Source organism: Octodon degus, unplaced genomic scaffold, assembly GCF_000260255.1.
Source record: "Octodon degus isolate 3935 unplaced genomic scaffold, OctDeg1.0 scaffold00077, whole genome shotgun sequence".
Taxonomy (NCBI): domain Eukaryota; kingdom Metazoa; phylum Chordata; class Mammalia; order Rodentia; family Octodontidae; genus Octodon; species Octodon degus.
In genome coordinates, this window is record NW_004524653.1 from 11,097,095 (window position 1) to 11,117,596 (window position 20,502).

At 51.0% G+C, this 20,502-nt stretch overlaps 1 protein-coding gene across 3 annotated transcripts in view; it reads right to left on the reverse strand.

Moving 5' to 3' along the window:
* The window catches only part of Slc12a5 (solute carrier family 12 member 5), a 36,941-nt gene that overhangs the window by 7,570 nt on the left and 8,869 nt on the right, over positions 1-20,502 (reverse strand). For all 3 annotated transcript variants that reach the window (XM_023720796.1, XM_004636081.2, XM_004636082.3), the window contains exons 2-17: positions 16,524-16,618; positions 15,799-15,930; positions 15,377-15,523; positions 14,544-14,598; positions 13,970-14,100; positions 11,526-11,767; positions 10,228-10,439; positions 8,482-8,652; positions 8,092-8,190; positions 7,888-7,945; positions 5,458-5,632; positions 4,741-4,859; positions 4,327-4,425; positions 3,129-3,248; positions 2,685-2,789; positions 1,403-1,571 (exon numbers count right to left, since the gene is read on the reverse strand). In XM_023720796.1, the coding sequence (XP_023576564.1) occupies positions 1,403-1,571; positions 2,685-2,789; positions 3,129-3,248; positions 4,327-4,425; positions 4,741-4,859; positions 5,458-5,632; positions 7,888-7,945; positions 8,092-8,190; positions 8,482-8,652; positions 10,228-10,439; positions 11,526-11,767; positions 13,970-14,100; positions 14,544-14,598; positions 15,377-15,523; positions 15,799-15,930; positions 16,524-16,618 (2,129 nt within the window). The remainder of the gene's footprint in view (positions 1-1,402; positions 1,572-2,684; positions 2,790-3,128; positions 3,249-4,326; positions 4,426-4,740; positions 4,860-5,457; positions 5,633-7,887; positions 7,946-8,091; positions 8,191-8,481; positions 8,653-10,227; positions 10,440-11,525; positions 11,768-13,969; positions 14,101-14,543; positions 14,599-15,376; positions 15,524-15,798; positions 15,931-16,523; positions 16,619-20,502) is intronic.

Below are 20,502 nucleotides of genomic sequence, written 5' to 3' on the forward strand. Positions count from 1 at the left end.
TTCGAGGCATGCACCACCACACCGAGCTGTGATAAGCATTTTAAATGCATGCTCAACCTGCACTGAAGGAAGCATTCTCACTACTCCCTCTTTATGAATGAAGAAATGGAGGCTGGAGAAAATAGCCTTGCTCAGCATACACAGCCAGTGACACTGTGGAGACTCAAATCCTAAAAATCTCTCTCCAACCACTGCTCCCCCCTCTACTCCACTGCCCCGATGTCAAACAGATAGAGGTTAATTTCTACCTCTGCCACCTCTTGACTGTGACCTTGAGCAAGTCACCTAACCTCTGTGCCTATCTGTCAAACAGGGCTTGTGACAGCCACCTCACTTAGGCATAGGGAAGATGACAGAACGTGGCGCACTGCCTACCATATGGGGAACACAGACCCACTGTGTCGCTGTGCTGTCTCTAACCCTACCCCAGTGTTCCGCAGCAGCCAGGTCATTATCAGCCTTCTGGCTCCATCTCCCCCAACAGCCTCTGGCCACCTCACAAGCTGGCACTTGCTTGTGAACATCTCCATAGGCCCCGTGCCTAGCCTGGTGCCTGGTCCACAGCACATTCTCAGCCACTGTGTGCTGAACTGTGCTGATGAGTCCAGGTCTCCAGCTCCAGGTCTTGACAGATTGGTGTGAACGGCTCAGTGAGGCAGAAACAGCAACTGTCACAAGCCATTAGGGGCGCCCCTCCTCTGCCAAACCTCGACTCCCTCAGCCCCTTTGCTGTCTCTACTCCCAGCTACAGCCCTGCAAGGACAGGCCAGTTCACAGGCTCATTCTCCCTCCTCTACTGCCCGTGGGTTCCAACTCCTCTTAGGCACTTAATGCCGGCGTGGGCTGCCGCATCCCACACAAGCTCCATGAGCTGCTCTGCGGGTGTAGACCAGGGATAGAGCCAAAAAGAGGTGACACAGAGCCAGGGACCTGACTCGGCTTCCAGCCAACTTTGTGACTTCCCATAAGCTGCTGTCCCTGCCTGTGCCTCGGTTTCGGCCTCCATCCACTGTGGGGACTCACCCTGCCAACTCCACCCATTGTCTCTTGGAAGAGGCCACGAATGTGAAAACACTTTGAAATGTTTATACTTTGGCAGGAAGAAGTCTGCAGTGGGTGTCAAGCAGTCCTAATTTCAGTCTCAGTTTTTTGTCCTTAGGTGACCTGACTTCTCTAAGCCTCAGTTTCTTTATCCATAAAATGGGCCCTTTGGCTCTGATGCTCTTGGGCTCTGTGGCTCGAATCTCAAGGAACTCATTCTCTGGGCCCTCAGGCTCCTCTTCTAAGAAAAAAGGCAGATGCTGAGCCCACTTTGATCCAAAGGTGTGGGAAGGAGAGTGCACAGGGGCTGAGGGTAACTTCCTGATGTGTGGGCCTCCCCCACTCGCAGGTCTCTGCTCACCTCCTCTGCCCGCTGGGCCTGGGGGTGGTTGTCCAGGAAGGTCCCCTCGAGGACTGAGCCCACAATGGTCAGGCCCTTCCCCGCCTTGAGCTGCGAGGTCAGTGAAAGCAGCTGGGGGTGCACTACATTCTGGTCCTGGTCCACGCGCACCAGCACCAGCAGCTGGGGCCTGCAGAGGGTGCAGAGTCATGTGACCCACTTACCTCCTCCCCACCAGCCACCTGCCCTCCTCCCATGGTCACTCTCTTAGCCACTGTCCCTGTATACCACCCACTGCTGCCCCACTGCCCACATATCTGGCTTAGCATCCACCCAGCCACACATTTCCTTGGGCAAGGGCTTCATCCATCCCGCCATGTATCCATGCACCCGCTCACCCCCTCTCCATCCACCTACGACACTCTCTGTCCATGTCCTCGTCCCTTTCACTCTTCAGCCATCCACTCACATCTGTATTAATTTACATGCATGTGCCTCATTCACTCAATTACCCACACATTCACCTACCTGCTACCCATCCCCACATCCATCTATTTAACCACTACCCTCCTCTATAGATATACACTTATCCATCCTACTACTAGTTACCCGTTCATTTCCTTCTTCCCTTAACCACCTTAATTCATTCATCCACCCCGCCCCTCTGAGACCTGCTCTGGCCTCGACCCCGGCTGATCATCTGAGAATTCACAGACAAGCAATGCAAAGCTCTCAACAAGGACAAGGCAACAGTTCCTATGCCTAGTTCAGAGTTGCAGCCTTATCCTGCAAGGTGGGGCCTGGGGAGATGGGGAAGGGATGGGCAGATAGGGCAGCCAGTTAGAAGGCACCAAGGCTGAGAGACAGGAGGGGAGGATGCCGACCCCACTTCCTCCTGGGACCCCCGAGACCTTCTCTGGCTCCTGACTTCATGTGAATAAAATCTAGAGATTCCTAAGATGCTATTGCTGCTCTCAAAGTGAGAGGGCAAATGCTACAAGATGTGATGGTTATCTGGCTCTGTGAGCATCGCCACGGAACTGTGACCTCACCATATCCCTAGGGCCTGGGAGGCAGCTTGCCACAGATCATGCGTCCACAAGTTTTTTGAATAAATAGATGAGTAGATGATCAGGTGGATGGCATGGGGGACAGCCTTTGGAGAACACATGCCCAAGACTCAGATCGGGCAAGGCCAGGCTTGTCTAGTGCCACTCAGCAAAACAGAGCAAGCAGATGAGTCTGACCCTGTTGCACTCTTGACTCTACCCTGAGCCCTTGCTCCTGTGCCCTCGCCACTCACCTCCAGTTCTTGGTGTGCGGGGGCCCTTCCTCTAGGCGCAAGAGGGCATAGCGGGCAGCACTGAGAGACAGACCTCGGATGCCATCGCCCCACTCCTTCTCTGCCCTGGGGGCCAGGAAGGGGACAGCATGAGGCCAGAGACTGACAGGGAGAGGCATCCACACAGAACTGGCTGCCCGGAGCACAGCCATCTATCCCAGGCTCAAAAACAATAGGCCTGTCACTCCTGCCACCTGGCTCAATCAAGCCTGGGCTGTTTCCTTGGAAACTTACTTCTGAATCTGTTCTCTCGCCTGTTCCATGCATTTCTCAAAGCCTCTGTCCCCACCTCCCAATCCCACCCTTTCCTCCTTCCACCCCAGCCCTGATCTGTCCCCTTCTGCCTCAGCACCATGCCTACCACGGCTCCTGCCCCTCAGCCCTGCCCATGTCCCCCACACTCACCCACGGTACTCGATGTACTTATAGATGAGTCCAGCAATAAGCATGGCCACTAGTGCATAATACCAGGAGCAGATGAACATGAGGGCCAGGCACAGGCTCATGCCCAGGAAGGAGAGGGTCCTGGACATGGAGAGAGACCCAGCCTCTCAGCCCTGGTACTGGAGCTGGGCTTCCAGCAAGAGGTGCAACAGAGCCTAAGAAAGACCTGGGTGCCCACAGCCAGGTCTAAGGGCACTCACACTATGGGCACCAGAGCACTTGTGTGTGAACCTGGCAGGGCGCTCTGCACCCCCACCTCCTGAGTCACAACACCTCCCTGTCCCTGTGCCTTCGAACCTGCCAGACAGTCCTAGCCAGGTTGCTCTGGGCAGGGGTCTCTAGAGAAGTCATAAGCAGACGCTCCAAGAAGAGACTCTCAGCAAAGCAGGTGCTAGTCCTGTGGCACTGTCATCACCCCATTTGGCCTTGGGCGGGTCCCTTTCTCTGCTTGAGTTCCTGTTACTCCTGCAGCTCCACGGTGGCATGAAAAGCTGTGCACTGACACAGCAAGAACTGCAGCCTCCTTGGGAAGCCCATCTGCCCTACACCAGCACTCACGTGCTCACCAGAGCCCGGGAGAGAGGTGCCACTCCCATGCCCATAGCACAGGTGGGGAGACCAAGTGCTGAGAGCTCTGTCGTCAGCCCAAGGCCTGACAGTCAGGACATGCAGTCATGTCTTTAATTCAGGTGGGACTGACCCTCACCTCCACACTATATTGTAAGACCGCAGCAGAGCAGCTGCAGTAGGTCTCAAGTTGTGCTATATTATTAGTCACGGCTATACAGAGACCTTCTCCAGGATTTTTCTCATACTGGCTAGACTACAAAACTAGATAGGGGCTGGTGAGATGGCTCAGTGGTCTAAAGCACCTACTTAGAACAAGCTAAGCTAAGCAAAGCACAGGGACCGCGGTTCAATCCCCCAGCACCACATGCCAGCCAGCCCCCGCCCCCTGGTGGACTGAGCTGGCGACACAAACACAAAACAAACAAACAAATAAATAAATGAATAAATATTTTTTTTAAAAAAACTAGATAAAATGGGGTGTCTTCTTCAAGTGTGGGCTCTTTAGACCTGGAGGGAATGGGCTGGGAGTGGGATCTGAGTGGAAGTGAGTAATGGTTTAGTGGGGTGAGGGGCAGGACAGAGCACCCACCAGTGATAATAGCGAAAGCGTGGCCTCCAGTTGGGCGTCCTCAGCAATGTCTGCACAGCACAGGCCAGGTTCACAAACATGTAGCACATCAGGAAGAACCTAGAACACAGAAAGACGCCCAAGAGAAACAGAGATGCTAAAGGGGGTGCAGAAACAGAAACAAGGCCCAGAAACAAGGCAGGAAGGGGGGAAATGATGCACTGGTGCTTAGGAAGTGGTTCAAAGACCAAGTCCTCTACAACACATCCAGGCATCTACGGGGATAAATCTGTAAGCAGAGGATGGGCTTCTCTGACCAGTGAGAAACTTCTTGGAGATGTTAAAGTGTTTGGGTGGGCGATCAGGGTCCCAGCTGGAGAACCCTGGTGGAGAAGCACAAGGAGCTGATGGGGAGGACCAAAGCCAGACACGCACATGGAGAGGATGGGGGCGACCTCGTCGAGGGATGCAATGAGGATGCCGATCTCACAGATGCAGGCGGTCAGCAGCAGGGCCCAGGTCGGCTCTCCATTGGCTTTGCCATGGCCAAAGACCTGGGGACAGAGCAACCGTATTGGGCACTGGTCCTTAGGGACTTCTTGTCTTAGGAACCAGTGGAGTACAGGGAGGAATCCTGCATCCAGGGAAAAGGTAGACAGACGAGGCTGTATTCTCATCCTCTAGGAAATGTAACAGGATAGCAGGCTTTTGCCACCTGAATTTGGCACCCAAGTGCAATGAAGCTCAAAGGACCACTGCAGGGAAAAGATGCTCTAGTAGTGCAGACAAGAAAGGAGCCATCAGGAGGCCAGAAGCAGTCCTGATTGGTGCTCTATAAATCTTTATTTCAGCACCATGGAAAGAACTGCCTTCTTCCTGTACTCTGACTCCCCCTCTAAGTCCCTGACCAGCCACTGGGGCCAGAAGGACACTTGTTGTTCTTCTCCTGAGAGCAGAAGATGCTCCAAGAGCTGGACTGACCGTGGGCCAAATCCTGAGTAAATTCCACCCCTTCCTCTCAGTACCATGCTGGACAGAAGTGCCTAGGAGGCAGCTCAGGGCTGACAGTGGCCCTCATTCACTGGGTAGTCTCTGGGCAGGGGCCTGGCCAGCTGAGCTACTGGGTGAGGCTACTCTCCTGCCCACACTGACCTGCAGGAAAGGCACTATGCCGTCCCGGGAGATGGCCTGCAGCAGACGCGGGGCCCCCGTGAGGCTCTGCAGCCCCGCCCCACAGGTAGAGAAGAACGATCCGATGACAATGACCCAGGGTGAAGGCCAGGCCAGTGTACCCACCACCAGGTTGCCATTCACAGCTTCACCAAATCTGCAGTACGGAGATAGGAGAAGCTGGGTGAGCGTTGCTACCTGCATTTCCAGCATGGGTCTCCCCACATCAACTGCAGGACTAGCTCTGCTGCCCACAAGGTTGGGCTCTATAGAGGGTCAGATGACAGACAAGATCCAAATATCCTGGGCACTTCCTGCTTGTGTGACCTTGAGAAAGTCTTTGAACCTCTCTGAGTCTCAGTTTTCTTAGCTGGAAAACAAGACCTACTGTAAGCCTATCTCATACAATTCCTGAGGGGAAGGAGGAAAAAGAGGTTCCATATATAATATGCTTAGTAACATACCCAGAACATGGTGCCGATGTCATTCTAGTATAACATCATCCTGAGACTGCTAGGATCTGTATCTCCATGTAGAAAATGAGGCTCTGGCCTCATCATGTAGTGATATTATAAGAAATGCCCCTCTCCTCAAAAAAGAATTTTCTAATAACAACACTGTCTCAAAAAGAAGCAATGCAAGTTGGACATAGTGGGTCACATACACTATGGTCCCAGATGCTTAAGAGGCCAAGGCAGGGGTGGGGACCTAAAGCCAGGAGTTTGAGTTTAGCATAATGACAGTGGTTCTCAAAAAAAAAAATTTTTTTTAAAGGAAAAGAAGGAAGAAAAGAGGGAAAGAGGAAGGGAGGAAGGGAGGGAGGGAAAAAGTGGAAGATGCTGCCTCGGTAGTTAAAGAACTCCGTGCTTGGAGACATGCTCAGAGGGACCACTGGCGGAAGACTACAAAATTCCAAGCAAGAACTGCAGTGCGTGATCTGCTGCGCAGTCTCGTGCAAGGCCTGTGATTAGATGAAGCAGCAGTCACACTGCCCTAGAACTAGCAGGGGTGACAGATGCACGCTGCCCACTTGACTGCGTCATTACCCTGTTTAAAACCTTTCAGGGTCTCCTCCACTTAACCAAGAATACCGAAGCAAAGTTGCAGTGTCATCTGCATCCAGGCTCCAGCCTCACACTCCTCATGCTTTAACTTACCTAGGCCAGGGGTGCCCCGGAAAGTGATTCTGTGATGAAACCTCACTCTTTCCCCCACTCACAGTGAACACACTTGCCCTTCAGAAGGAAGGGCTTTAGGGCACTGAGTTGCTTACAGCCACATACACACCCACAAGCACACATACATGCAGAAAGGCACTTCAATGTCCTCACTGCCCGCAAAGTCCTTTCCCATCCTAGCTACCTAATCTCTGCTCAACACTGAAAATGGAAACCTGAACAAGATACAACTGTCCCTCAGCAGTCTACCAGGGGTGGACACCAACTCTGTGATGCTCAAGTGTCTTATGTAAACTGGTAGGATACTAGCACATAACCTACGCACATTCTCCCATATAATTTCTTTTTTTAAAGTATCTGGTACAGGGTCTCACTACGCAGCCCAGACTCATAGTAATCCTCCTGTTTTCAGCCTCCCCAGCCCTGGGACTAGTCTCCGTCACTGGCTCAGTGCACCCAGGGGTGGGGCCAGCTCAGCATGTGATGCCAGGAGTGAACCCCGCTCCATGCACTTGCCTAAGCAGGTGCTTAGTCGGCTGAGCTATCTCACCAGCCCTTCTCGCACACACTTTGAATCATCTTGGGATTTCTTACAGTATCTAACATACTGTAAGTGCTCTGGAAATAGCTGTTCTGCTATATTGTTTCAGGAATAATGGCAGAAAAGAAGGCCTACACCTGTGCACTTTCAAATACTTTCAGTACCTGGTTGGTAGAAGACCAACTTCAAGATGCCTAAGACACTTCCAACCTCACCTCATTCAGAAAGCCTTTCTGAGTCTCTGCAGGACTGGGTTGAAGTCCTCTGTGAGCTCCCAGGGCCCTTGCGGTCTTATTTATAGCCACTCTTCCTACTCCGCATTTAAACTCTTTTAACAAGTGTGATCACTATGCCAAAAGAACTCCCCCAGGACAAAAACTGTGTGTCATTTATCTTTGCTCCCCCTAGAGCCCTAGGCAGTGACCAATATATAAACATTCCATCAATGTTAATAAATTAATAAAGTTTTCAACAAAAGAAAAGGAAAACATCATTATCCTAAAGGAAATGAGACATCAAGCTTCCTTACCTGAAATCACATGAAAAAGATAAAATATAATAATAAGGTGAGTTGGCAAGCAACCCTAGTGGCTTCCCTCCCACAAGCCCCTTAAACCGGTCCCAGCTCCCCTGCCAGGTCTGTTTCCCAGAATTCAGTCTCATGTGCCCATCCCTCCTAATTCTCTCACTTACTTGTCCCGTAGGACGACCCCTTCGATGCAGGCCCCAAATAAAACAACAGAGCTGATATCTGCAGCAGAGAATAAAGGAGAAACCCCAAAGTAGAGCATCACCCCCTGCAACTTCTCCTGAACAGCCAGGTAAGGCAGCAACCTCAGCTGCAACCCCTCCAGCACTCCCCATCCAGGGTGCTCCCAGCCCAGCAGCACAGGATACAGACAGCAGAGGTGGTGGCGATAGCCAGGATGGTGCCAGTTGGGATGGACTTCTGAGCATCCCGAAGGTCTCCAGAGCGGTTAGAGCCAGCCATGATCCCTGCAAACAGAGGAGCAGCTCAGACAGGAGCCAGGCCATAGGAGACCAGACCAAGAGAGGAGAAAGGACAGATCTCAGGGCCGGGAGCCTGGGGCCTCATCCTGGCACATTGACTCATGTAAGTTCTTAGGCCACGTTCCAGACTTCATTTCCTCATCTCCCAGTGGGACTGAACTGTTGCCTCCTGCTTATCTGAGGGGGTTATTAGTTTAAGAATTCCCAGCCTCATCATTTTCTTCTCCTGCCCATCCTGTCCCAGGCAGAGTCCTCCCTCTCTGAGCTCCCCTTCACCTGTGACCGAGGGGAAGTAGATGCCAACCAGCAAGGTGAAGTAGGAGGTCATGTCACTGAAGACATAGGGGTGGTCCATGTCGATGGGGGTGCCATCTGGCAGGCCCACTGAGGGCATCCCACGTCTCTCCACAATCACCCCCTTGGTCAGGTAGGAGCTCCACAGGTTCTCTGTGGGCAGAGAGAATGCTCAGGATGAAGGCTCTGGGGCAAGGAGGTGGAATGGATACAAAAGTAAGGGTGAAGGCCAATCACATCTTACTCCCTCTGGCTGTATTTTATTCCCACCAACATTTCTTATGCTCCTGGTTTGGGCCAAAGGTTTCACAGATAAATCTGACTCAGTGCTTGCCTTCAAATAGTTTAATTGAGCGAGGTAGACACATAAAGACCTACCTCAGAATGACTCAGTATAACCCAGATTTGTCTTATCATTCCCTCTGACCTTCTCTGCACCTCATATCTCAGCAATAGCACCCCCTCCATTCAGATACCTTGGCCTTGATCTCAATCACTCCTACCCCTCCCCCTACCACAAAACATCTCCAACTTCTGCCCATGAACCCTAATGTTTCAAGATGTCCCTTCTCTCCATTCAGGTGTTCCTCCCCCTTGGCACCAGTGGCATGTGAGGCTAGATGACTCTTTGCCAAGAAAGCTGCCCCATAGCACTGTAAAATATAGACAACCCAGCAGCATCTTGGCCTCTTCCCACCAAAGGCAGTAGCATCTCTCCAGTCCTGACAACCAAAACTGTACAGATGTGGCCAGATACTTCTCAGGAGGTAAAACAGCCCTGAATAAAAAGCCTTTGTCCTATTCCCACTGATATCCCTTCATCTCCCTAGTTAAGGAAACTCTAGTCTCTTTCCTGGGCTCACAGTATCAGCTTCCTCTGGACTCCTGGACCCCTCCTGCTTCAGAATGCAGCCGAAACCTCTCCACATGCCTTCCAAGGCCTGCCACAATCTGGCCCATGCCATGCTCTCCAACATAACTTCTTGCCCTTCTTCCTTTGCACTTTAGTCCCCAATCATACCAAATTACTTATGATTGGGAGGACGTAATATGCTGCTCTCTGTCTGCGTGCTTTAAGCCAGCTTCTTTTTGATTTGTGATTCTATTATTTCCTGATAGAACTGACAATCTTATTTGTCCTTCAAAAATTTCAAGTACAGGAATCCTAGTCATGCCACCTGACACACAAAAGCATTCTCTCCCCTGAGAGTTCTCTGTTCATTGAGCACACATCTACTTGTGTCATAATTTATTTGCTAATACATTTTTCTCTGTCACTAGATTCCTTGAGGCCAAGGACTGTGACTTATTTTATTATGTGTTCTCACTGCTAGGTACTTAGTAGGTGCTTAGTGAATACTTATTACATTGTTGACTTCCTTTCCTACTAGTCCTGAAATACTGCCCCCTTCTTTTTTCTTTTCTTTTCTTTTCTTTTTAAAATACAGCGCTGTGCTATGTAGTGCAGGCTGGCCTTCAACTTGCAGTGACCCTCTTGCCTCTGTCTCCTGAGTGCTAGGATTACAAGTGTGAATCACTATGCCTGGTTCGCTTCCTTTTAAATCTCTACCCCCTAGAGGTCCAGGACAGAATATGGCCCAAAGCAAATGATAAACTAAAGCTGATTGAATTGCACTGCCACCCCTAGGAGGGCCTCATAGTTCTGACCACTTAACCTACAATCCCTGTGGTTCTCCCTGGATACCATCCCTCTTTCCTCCCCCAGACCTTTGATGAGGCCACTGGCAGCACCAGGAATGCCCTGGATTTCCGTGACATTGTTTCGAGTGAAGTACTCATCACAGGTGGCATTGAGCAAGCGGGAGGAGCAGAAAAGGCCCCAGAGACGTGTGGTCACTGTCTCATTTCCTTCCCAAGCCAGCTTGGCACAGACATCAAAGCCATGACGAGAGAGTGTGCGATTCCCCAAGAGGCAGATCCTAGGGAGAAAAACAAGCAAGGAAGATGAGGAGGGACATGACTTTGCCCTGGAGTCAAAGTTAAAAAAAAAAAAAAACCTTTGGGGACATTTAAAAACGCATATGGCAGGGGCTGGGGAGATAGCTCAGAAGAGTAAGTGCCTGCCTGGTAAGCACAGGGTCCTGATTTCAATCCCCAGTGCTGAAGGGAAAAAACCATATAGCTGAGACCCACATCCAGAGAGTCTGTTTTAATTTGAATGGAGCCCAGAAAAGAACCTCAAACAATTCTAATGTGGCACCACAGTGAAGAAGCACTGCATAAGCAAGGTGCTCTTTCAGCACCACGGACAGTGGCCTCTGAGTGCCGTTCTCTGGGCCCATGGAATGGAGGGAACTCTGCTCTATGAGAGTGACAGAACCAACCAGGATCTGAGCCCTGAGCCCTCTCTTCTCTGTCTTTTCCCATCCCAGAGAAGTTTTCCAAAATTTGGTCTGTCCCATTCCAGGAGATGGTCCTGTCAGGAAATGACAGCGTTCAGCCCTTCAGAAGCCCTTCCCACTAAGTTATTTTTCTCCCCGTTAAATTCTTAAGGTCAGGCCATCCAAAGAGCTCAGCAGATTAAAGTGCCTGCAAAGTAGGTACAGGGGCCAGGGGTTTGATCCCTGGGCCTGCTGTGCCTTCACCGCCTCTGGGGCATGCTGAGACAGCAACTGAGACTGAGCACGGTGGCGTGTGCTTATAATCCCAGCTCTTGGGGGGCTAAAAACAGGAGACTCACTAGGAGTTCAATCTAGTAGCGAGACCCTGAACACCCTGTAGACCCTTCCCTAAAATACAAAAAAAAATTCTTAAGGTCAATCCATTAGCAAACATTGACTCTCACAAGGAAAATTGTTCCCACTTCCAGCAGTTATTCCATCCTGAAGAAACTGCCCCCAAACCAGGAGAGATTTTCCCTCCCAAAGCAAGTGGCTCCCACAACCCTTATCACCCAGATTCTGAGAGCTTGAGAAAGGGGACTTGGCAGAGATTGGTGTAAAGACCTAGAAATGGAGTCAGGAAAGGAGAGAGAAATGCTTTAGCCTCAAAGAGGCAGCACTCACGGGAAGTTGGGTGGGTCAAAGGCAGACTTGATGACCCCAGCATAGATGGCCAGAATGGAGAGGATGACACAACCCAGGAAGACCAGTGCAAACTTGTTGACATACTTGACACCCACAAATACCACGGTGGCCATACAGGTGAGCACACAGGTGCCATACACACGCATGTTATTCAACATGGCTGCCGCCTCCCCACTGGCATCTTCTGCCTTGAAGATGGCCATAGCTGGGAAGAGATAAGCCTGTGGGAAATGGGCAAGATGGTCAGGCAAGTGATCCACTAAGGACCAGCTGAAGTCACCCCAAGGACATAATCTAAAGTTTGGGTTGGGCTTTGGGGGAAAAGGACATAGCACATTACATAGTGTAGTATGAGAAGTAACACCCTCTCCCTCCCATCCCAGGGGATGGCTAAGTAAGGCCTGACCCATCCCATAAGGGCTATGATGCAATATTTTAGCAATAGCAACACAAAGATGTTGGGAGAAACTGCTTATTTGTATTTTTTGTTATTAATTATTATTAATGATTTTTAATTATTTCTAATAGAAAGAGAGAAAAAAGCTACATGTTCATTACCAGAGGTTGGATAAAGCAATTGTGATATTCCTGTGCAAACTAGGAAGCTGTCAATGGGCTGGGGAGATAGCTCAGCGGCATAAGTGCCTGCCTGGCAAGCACAAGGTCCTGAGTTCAATCCCCGATACCACCAAAAAAAAAGGAAGCTATCAAAGATGGTACAGGACTGGAATGTATCATAATGGTAGAGTGGATACTTAGCATGCACACAAGACCTGGGTTCAATCCCCAGCACTAAAAGTAAATAAATAGATAAGGTTACTTATTTTAGGTGGACATGATCAAGTTCTTTTAAAATGTCTTATTTTCTCATTTTCAGAAATTTAGCTGTAAAATATTTATGTGTGTGTGTGAGTTATGTCTGTATGTATATTTGTAGGATACAGAAAGGTTAACAGTGCTTTTTCCTTAATAATTGAACTGTGGATAAAATTTTTATATATCTACATTTTCTAAAAGTCTATACTAAATATTTTGTTTATATGGCTACAAAAGTTATTTTCACTAATGATATTCAGAAAGAGAATTTTCAGTTAAGGGAATGTTTATGGTATGAAGTTATATTTTCCAAAGACAGAATACCATGCCACACAGAAAAATAATTAGAAGGAAATATACAAAAATATCTGATGGTAATTTTCTTTTGGCAATTATTTTTTTCTGTTAGAGAAAAAATAACATTTTTTCTTTACCTTGATATTTTTCCAACTCTATGCAATGGTATAACTGCCATTTATTTAGTTAGTTATGGTGCTGGGCTTTGTGCTTGCTAAGCAAGTGTTCTATCACTCAGCTACATACACAGCCCAGAATTTCTTTTTAACACTTTTTTTATATTTAATTAAGTCACAGAGGCCTCTAATTCCTCTTGCATCATTCACTCCTTTGGACCTTTGAGTGTCCATTCATCCTCTCCACCCTTGGTTCCTTCTGTCTTGCCCTAAAACCAGGAGCCCTTCCATTGCCCTTCCATCTACTTCTCCAAGGCAGTGTGGCTTCGGCACCAGAAAGATGCTGGTTCACATCCTTCCACATGTTCCTTAAGTTCTGCGAGCCTTGCTTTCCTCATCTGTAAAATGGCTGTCTTCTAACTCATGCAAGATTTACCCACATAAAACTAAACAGTACGCTGCTTCCAGAGGGCTTGCAGGGCATTACGGGCTATGAAATGTCACCTCCACTTTCTGTGAACCAGACAACCCTCACCAGCATCCACCCTACAGGAAGAACTGAGAGCAGAGGTAGCACCTCTGTCTTCGGAGCATGGCGCCTCAGTCACTGCTGCTAGCACAGCTCTTGCCCATGTCCCTCACGTGGCTCTTCTTGTCTGCAGTCCAGCTGTCCTGGCCCTCTGCTCCTATCATGTTTAGAGTACTCAGCACAGCCCCACCATGTGGCAGGCAATCACAAAAATGGCAACTACTGTGTGATGTTGCTATCGTTTCTACTGTTACTTTAACTCATGTCAACCTACCTGCTGCCACCTCCTGGACAGCTGAGTGACCTTCAGCAAAGTGTCCCACCTCTCTGAGCTTGGCATTTGTAAAATGGGCATCATAATGCTCAAACCTTGGGAGGATTCAAGATAATGACTGTAAAGCACTTGAAACTATGCTGAGAGCTCAGTGGGTGCTTGATAAACGACAGCTGTTTGTGTTACATAATTATTGTATCTTGTCTCCCCAACTAGATTGGGAACTCTTTCAAGATAGAACCACATCTGATTTCTCTTTGGCCTTACTGAGTGGCCTGGCCTACAGGAGGTGTCCAGAGAGTGGTGGTTAATTGGCTGACAGCCTGGGATCCCACACCTCTTCCTCCTCCTCCTCCTCCTCCTCCTCCTCCTCCTCCTCCTCCCCTCTCACCAGCAAGATTTCGATGGTGCCCAGGATGTACATGGCCCCAGCAAAGGTGGTACCCAGGTAGAAGCAGAGGCCCACGGCGCCCCCAAACTCTGGGCCCAGAGACCTGGAAATCATGTAGTAGGAGCCACCAGCTGCAGAGAAAGCCTAGTATCAGCAAGAGGGACATGGGATACTGGGCTGCTCTAGGGGAGGATGGGGGATTCAGTGACACAGGACAAAACAGGACTCATCTGGGCTTCAGCTGCAGCCCTCAGAAAGGAGCCTGTTGGGATACCCAGCCAACCTCTCTGCGTGGATTTTGCAGTGCTGATTACCATGTTGCTAATGGCTCAGAAAACAGTGGTGGAGAGGAGGGTCTTGGGCTGAAGGTGAAGGACTGCCATTGCCCTGTTCAATGCCGACAACTGCGTCCCTCCCCCAACCCCATGAGCTCTTGCTACAAACCAGTCACACCCCATCCCCTGCTCTGCAATACTGCTTCTCTTGGGTGTTGATGACCCCAAAAGCCCAGGGCACTGTCCCTTCTTCCAACCATCAGGCTCCCCCCTCCTTCCCAGAGACCCCAGTCACATACCAGGGACAACACCATTGGTCGCAATTGCACTCATGGAAATGGCCGTGAGCATCGTCTGTGAGGAAAGAGGACATCAGAGCGGCAGCTGCTGGGGGCCGCAGTGGCCTGGGTGCAGGCCAAGCCATATCCCCCATAAACACTAGCCAAACCCACAAGTTCTCTTCCGCTGAGCTTCTTCCTGGGCCTGTTCCAACTTTGACTCATGCCAAGTCCTTCTTCTCACGAAAACCTCTTGCTCACCGTGCGAATGGAAGGAGCAGAAGCTACAGCACGAGAGAGCTCTGGACACCCCAGCTTGGCCCGTGACCAGCCGCATGGCCTGAAGCTTCATTTCTCTAGTTCCCGTCTCCTCATCTACACAACAGCAGAACAGCTTCGGCACTGGCTACCTCCCATGCAGAGCTGTCCCAAGGTTGTGTGCGAGGACACCTAAACGTGTCAAGAGTGTGGTGCTCAGTGAATATTTGATATTTACGAGAGGAGAGTGACAGTGTTATTGGTGGTACATAATCTCATTCTTTTTGGGAATTGGGGCCTAGCAAAGTTAGCCATCATGAGATTATAGGCAAACTGCATTTTCATTTCCTCTGCACATACCATTGTCAACAATGAATCTCCACAACTTGGGTGACTGTACACACGTACAGACCCAGGTGCAGCCTGGTAGGTAGAACCAAGCCTCGGAGAGGCAGGATGGGCCAGTCAGACCTGATTTACTCTCCAACATCATGAGCAGTGGTTCCTATGAAAAGCTCAGGTCGCCCTTTCACCCTCCCGCTTTCCACCCCCAGGCCTCTGCCAAGCCCCAGCTGCTGGGGGAAGGGCTCACTCACACAGGAGCAGCAGATGAAGACCATGCAGAAGGACTCCATGATGCCTGCGATGCCCACCACCCAAGTGAGCCGCAGGAAGAGGATGACGCCAAAGATGTTCTGCAGGCATGGGAGGTACACGCCCATGAAGGTGCCCATGCGTGGGGCCTGCAGGGAAGCCAACGTCAATCTCTGCAGTCCCTGTTCCTTACCAACACCCCAGCCCACTCCTCCTCCAGTTTCCTCTCCCTGCTCCCCTTCCTCACCCCTTCCTCCCTCTTCCCTCTGATTTCTATACCTTTTCCCTCCCCTCCTCCAGCCCCCAATCCCACCCCTTTGCCTCTGTAGTATCCCTCCATTTTAATATTTTTTCTCTCCCGTCTTGCCTTCCCCCATCCCTCCTCCCATCCCTCCTTCTCCATTCCTACTCCCCCAGGCCGCACCTGCACCGGCTTCTTTTTGCCACCCTCATTGTTTTCTGCCTCTTCGTGCTCCCTACTTCCCTGGGGCAGGTTGGTGTAGTTGGCCAGGCCGCTGAGCAGAGAGGACACCATGGGGCTGGTGTCCATCTCCTCCTACAGAGGAAGGGTACCAGTGTGTTAGGAGGCGGGTGGTTGCAGAGAGTGACTGGGGTGAGCTGGGTAGTGGGGGCAGAGGGAAGGGTAAAAGCCACTAAAGTTAGAAGGTGAGAAAGAGGGCTAAGGAGGTAATTCAGTGGCCTAAGTGCCTGCCTGGCAAGCACAAGGACCTGGGTTTGATCCCCAGTACTACATGCATGCCACCATGAGAGACCCTGTACCAAATAAATAAATAACATTTTTTAAAAGATGAAAAGGGAAAAAAATAATAAATAAATAAATAAATAATGAAAAAGGAAGAGGAATAGGCAGGGAAAATGGGGGAAAGGAAATGGTGGGACACGAGGGAGCAAAGCCAGAAAGGGGGAGGAGGGTTAGGGGAGCCCAAGGAAGAAGGTGAACATAAGGAGGGATGGAGGGGCCAGGCAGATGGCTCAGCGGAATAAGCACTTCCCTGGCAAGCACAAAGGCCTGAGTTCAATCCCTGGTTCTGGAAGAAAAAAAAAAGGAGGGATGGAGAGGAGGAAAGGAGCAGCTGATGAACCAGGGTGAGCAGTGGTGAGTGGGGTCTAGCAGCCCTAGCAGCCCACCTCAAACAGGGCCATGTTCTTGCCATCGTACTCTTTTCCCTTCTCTGTGTCCGTGCTGTTGATGAAGGGGCTGCTCTCCTTGGGGTTGCCATCACCTGAGAAAGCAAAGGAGTCAGGAGTCTGGCATACACTGTCCTTCACCCACTCTGGTTCACGGCTGTGCAGTCATTTGATCCCTCTAAACCTTGGTTTACATGTCAGGAAAAAGAATCGGGTTTATGCCACTTTCTTTACAGGACTTTAGCTGATGGCATGGGCAGAGAGCCTAGTACACTGCCTGGCTTGTACTGCGTATTCAGTGGACATGGGAGTGCTCCCTCGCTCTGGAGGGAGTCCTATTTCATTCACCAGGGAAGCCCAAGACTGTCCAGAGTGCCACCACTGAACACAACTAGTCCATCCTGGAGTCATAGGGTGGACACATATTCTTTCTCAAGGCAGAAGGCAGAGAACACTGCTGCCTGAGACTCCACCAGAGGGTGCTCCCCCATGCAGAAAATGCCCCTGGTGTCATATCCTATGCCTCTCATTCATTTTAGTCAAATGGATATCTACCAAGTGCCAATACTGGCACGAGCAGAGGGGAAACAAAGCACACAATAAGACGCCACTCCTGTCCTTAAAGAATCAAGCAAAGCCAGAGAAGACAAAGCAGCAATCTAGAGTCTAGGAGAGGAGATGAACTGGCACTGCAGGACAGCACTCAGCCCAGCCGGGAGGTCGCAGAAGGCTTCCCAGAGGAAGTGATGTGTCAGATGAGAACCAAAGGGTGAGTAAGAGCTACCCCGGGAGGGAGGCGGGGAGGGTGTTTCCAGCAGACAGAGCAGCAGAACGGCATGTTCGATGGCCCAGAGGTGAGAGTGAACACAGCACAGAGCAGGTTAGAGTAACCCAAGTCTGAGCCAGCTGGGATGCTGACGATTGAGCTGTGGGGGAAGGCGTGCCTTGGAAGGCCATCACAGGCGGGGCCTCCAGCAACTAGCAGGACAGCTTAAAGCCTGGACCTCATCCAGAGGACGACGGACAGCCATGGAGGCTTCAGGCAAAGGAACGCCATGAGCAGACTTGTGTTTCAGAACTGCCATTCTGGCAGGGAATACGAAAACTAGAAACTTTAGATAATGCAGGCAGGGGCTGATAATTACCCAGACCAGGACAATGACAGGCACATTTCCATGCCAGACGTTTGGGGGCGGAAGGTGGAGGGCAAGAGTCTAGCATACTGCTTGGAGTTTCTAGCATGGGTGATGCCACTTCTTAATAAACTTGGACAGTAATTAACAGGAGGCCAGGGGCAGGGCAGACACTGTGTTTAGATGAGGATGAGCCACCAGAAGGCACTCACATGGATACAGCCAGAAGCCACCTGGATATATGGATCAGGACTGAGGCTGGGCAGGAGAAATGGGGAATCCCATAGAAACGTGTGCGGTGTGGCAAGCCTTGTGCCTCGGTGAGGTCACTCAGAGAGAAAGCCTGCTGGCATCAAGGAAATGATCCCTTCAGAAAGACACAGAAGGCCTCCATGGAGACCCAGTTGTGGTGGCACATAGCTGTCATTCCAGCCCTTGGGAGGCTGAGGCAGGAAGAGCACAAGTTCAAGGCCAGCCCGGGCATCTCAGCAAGATATTGTCACCAAAGAGGCCTCCATAGGCACATTCCCTTGTCTGCAGCCATCAGCCTCCCCCATTCCAAGGCTGAATCCCAGCAGAGCCATCCATATGGACCCTGACCAAACCCAAGGGAAGCTCCTCCTTTGCCCTCGTCTCCTGCAGTCCTCTCTCCTGCCCCCATCCATCCAAATCTGCTGGACCCTTCTTCTCCCTCTCTTCTGGAAAATGTTTTCAGTCACCCAGCCAGGTCCACCTCCAGAGCATGACCTGTCCCTGTTATAAACACAATCCCACCCTAAAAGCTGAGGCAGCAGGGAAGTAATGCCTAAAATCCACCACCATCCAGTCTCCTGCCACCACCTCAACCTCAAATGTGAGTTCCTGGGAATCAGACCCATCCTTCCCATGGGAGCCTAGCACATAACAGATGCTCAGGAAATAGTCTTCAGAGATAAAATCTCCAGGGCTTTCCTTTCTGACCTCAGGGTTCAAATCAGCTGTGTGGGGTCCAAGGACAGGAAAAATAAGGTGAGGTGACTATCTCCTCCTCTCTTCTAATGTTAAAAAGATGCTTCCTGTTCTCATCACACTACTGTGGGAACTACAGAGGTTGACCCAACACAATAGTTAAGGAAAAGAGCAAGAGTAAGGGAGATCTAGGTTCCAGTCCCAGCCGCATCTTCCCCTTGAGCAAATCACTTTCTAAGCTTGTTTTCTCTTTTGCCAAAGGATACTCATCTTGCTTAACTTAAAGAGTGGTTGTGGGAATTAATTGGAATGATGCGTGTTCTGAGCCAAGCACACAAGTGTAGACTGCTGCTATTACAGTTATGATGGTTAGCATACCTGGCGCCCCCCATGCCAGGCTGCTGTCCCTCCCCCACTACCCTCCCCCCCTCCATTGCCAGATTTGGAAGTTGCTTCCTCTTCTGTAGGGCTAGGTGACTCTCCCAGAAACGCCCCTGTTAGGACCAGGACCACCAGACAGGAAAAGCTCCCATCTGCTCTGCCCTCCTTGCCCCCTCCTAAGTCTCTCCTTTGCGGGGACAAGTGGCGCGTAGGGGACAGGAAGGGGGCCATCGGCCCGAGACCTTGAGTAACAAGGCAGCCCAGCGCCGGTCTCCATGGTGACCGCACGGGCCTTGAGCGCAGCGCCGAGCCCAGCCGAGCCAAGCCGGCCACGCGCCCGCAGTCGCTTATGTAACGCGGCGCGCAGCTTGGAGGCCGACTACAGGCCGGATCCCGGCCAGGAGATGAGGGCAGGGGAGGGGGCGGCTCGGGAGGCTTGTTTTGGGTCCTGCCTTTCCACCCGACACAGAGGCCGGACGCCAGGCTCCTGGCCTTGACAACCAAGGGTTGATTTTGTCCCCTCCCTGGAACGCCAGGCGCACTAGTTGAGGGGGATGGGAAGGGAGCTTCTGAGTTCTCAAAGGAACAGGACAGCTAAGGGAAAACTCGTCCTGATTCCCCAGAGCCTGGAATCAGGGTGATGGGAAAGCGCTGAGCCGGTGGCCGAGAGAGGCAGGGCCAGATCCAGGCTGAGTCCTCCCCATCTCCGCCCCCGCCCCTGCCCCCGCCCCCTGGGAGCTCTCAGCCCGAATCGGCTTTCAATTAAGCTGCGGCGGCTAGAGCTCCCGGGGAGGAAACAGGCTATCGGCGCGGGCTAAGGAGCCTCCCCAGAGGCCTGGGTCTGGGCCTGGGGGAATCCCTAGGCCAGCTTGGGAAGAGAGAGGGGGCATCAGGCTCCCCAGGGAAAGGAGATCGGCAAGCCAGAAATAACATCTTTGGGTTCTTCTTTAGTCCAGAGGAGCCCTCTTATCAAGCCACCTCTGGAGGTCAACATCCCGCTCTCCTACAGCCCCCAAGAATCAAGACTCAGAGATGCTAGGGGTTCTCAGTTCCTCTTTCCTCAAGCAGAGAATGTTGTTATCATCTTCTACCACCTCCTTCATGTGCCCCTGGATGGCCTTCTCCCTCTGGGACCCAGAAGACCTGACCTGAGGCTTGATCTTTCTAGTCCCAGGTCCTGGACCCTATATATAGAAAGACAGTCTCTAGACAGGCTTGTTATACTCAGGGTCTAGAAACTTAACAGGGAGGGTCAAGAATCGAAGAGTTCTTAGTTCAACTACTGTCTCAAACATATAGATGTCTCTTTACTAGCCCTCCAGAGACCCCGTGGAAAACCTGAGGCCCAGTGAAGTGTTAGTGGAGAAAGTGGATTATGGGTGTTTGGACCACAACCTCTCTGGAAGAACAGAGAGATTACTTCTCAGTTGAGCCCCCTTGCCTTGGTGTAGAGGTATCTAAAAGACAGAAGGGAATCCCAGATGGAAATGCCCCCTCCCTCGTTTACTCCTTGGGCA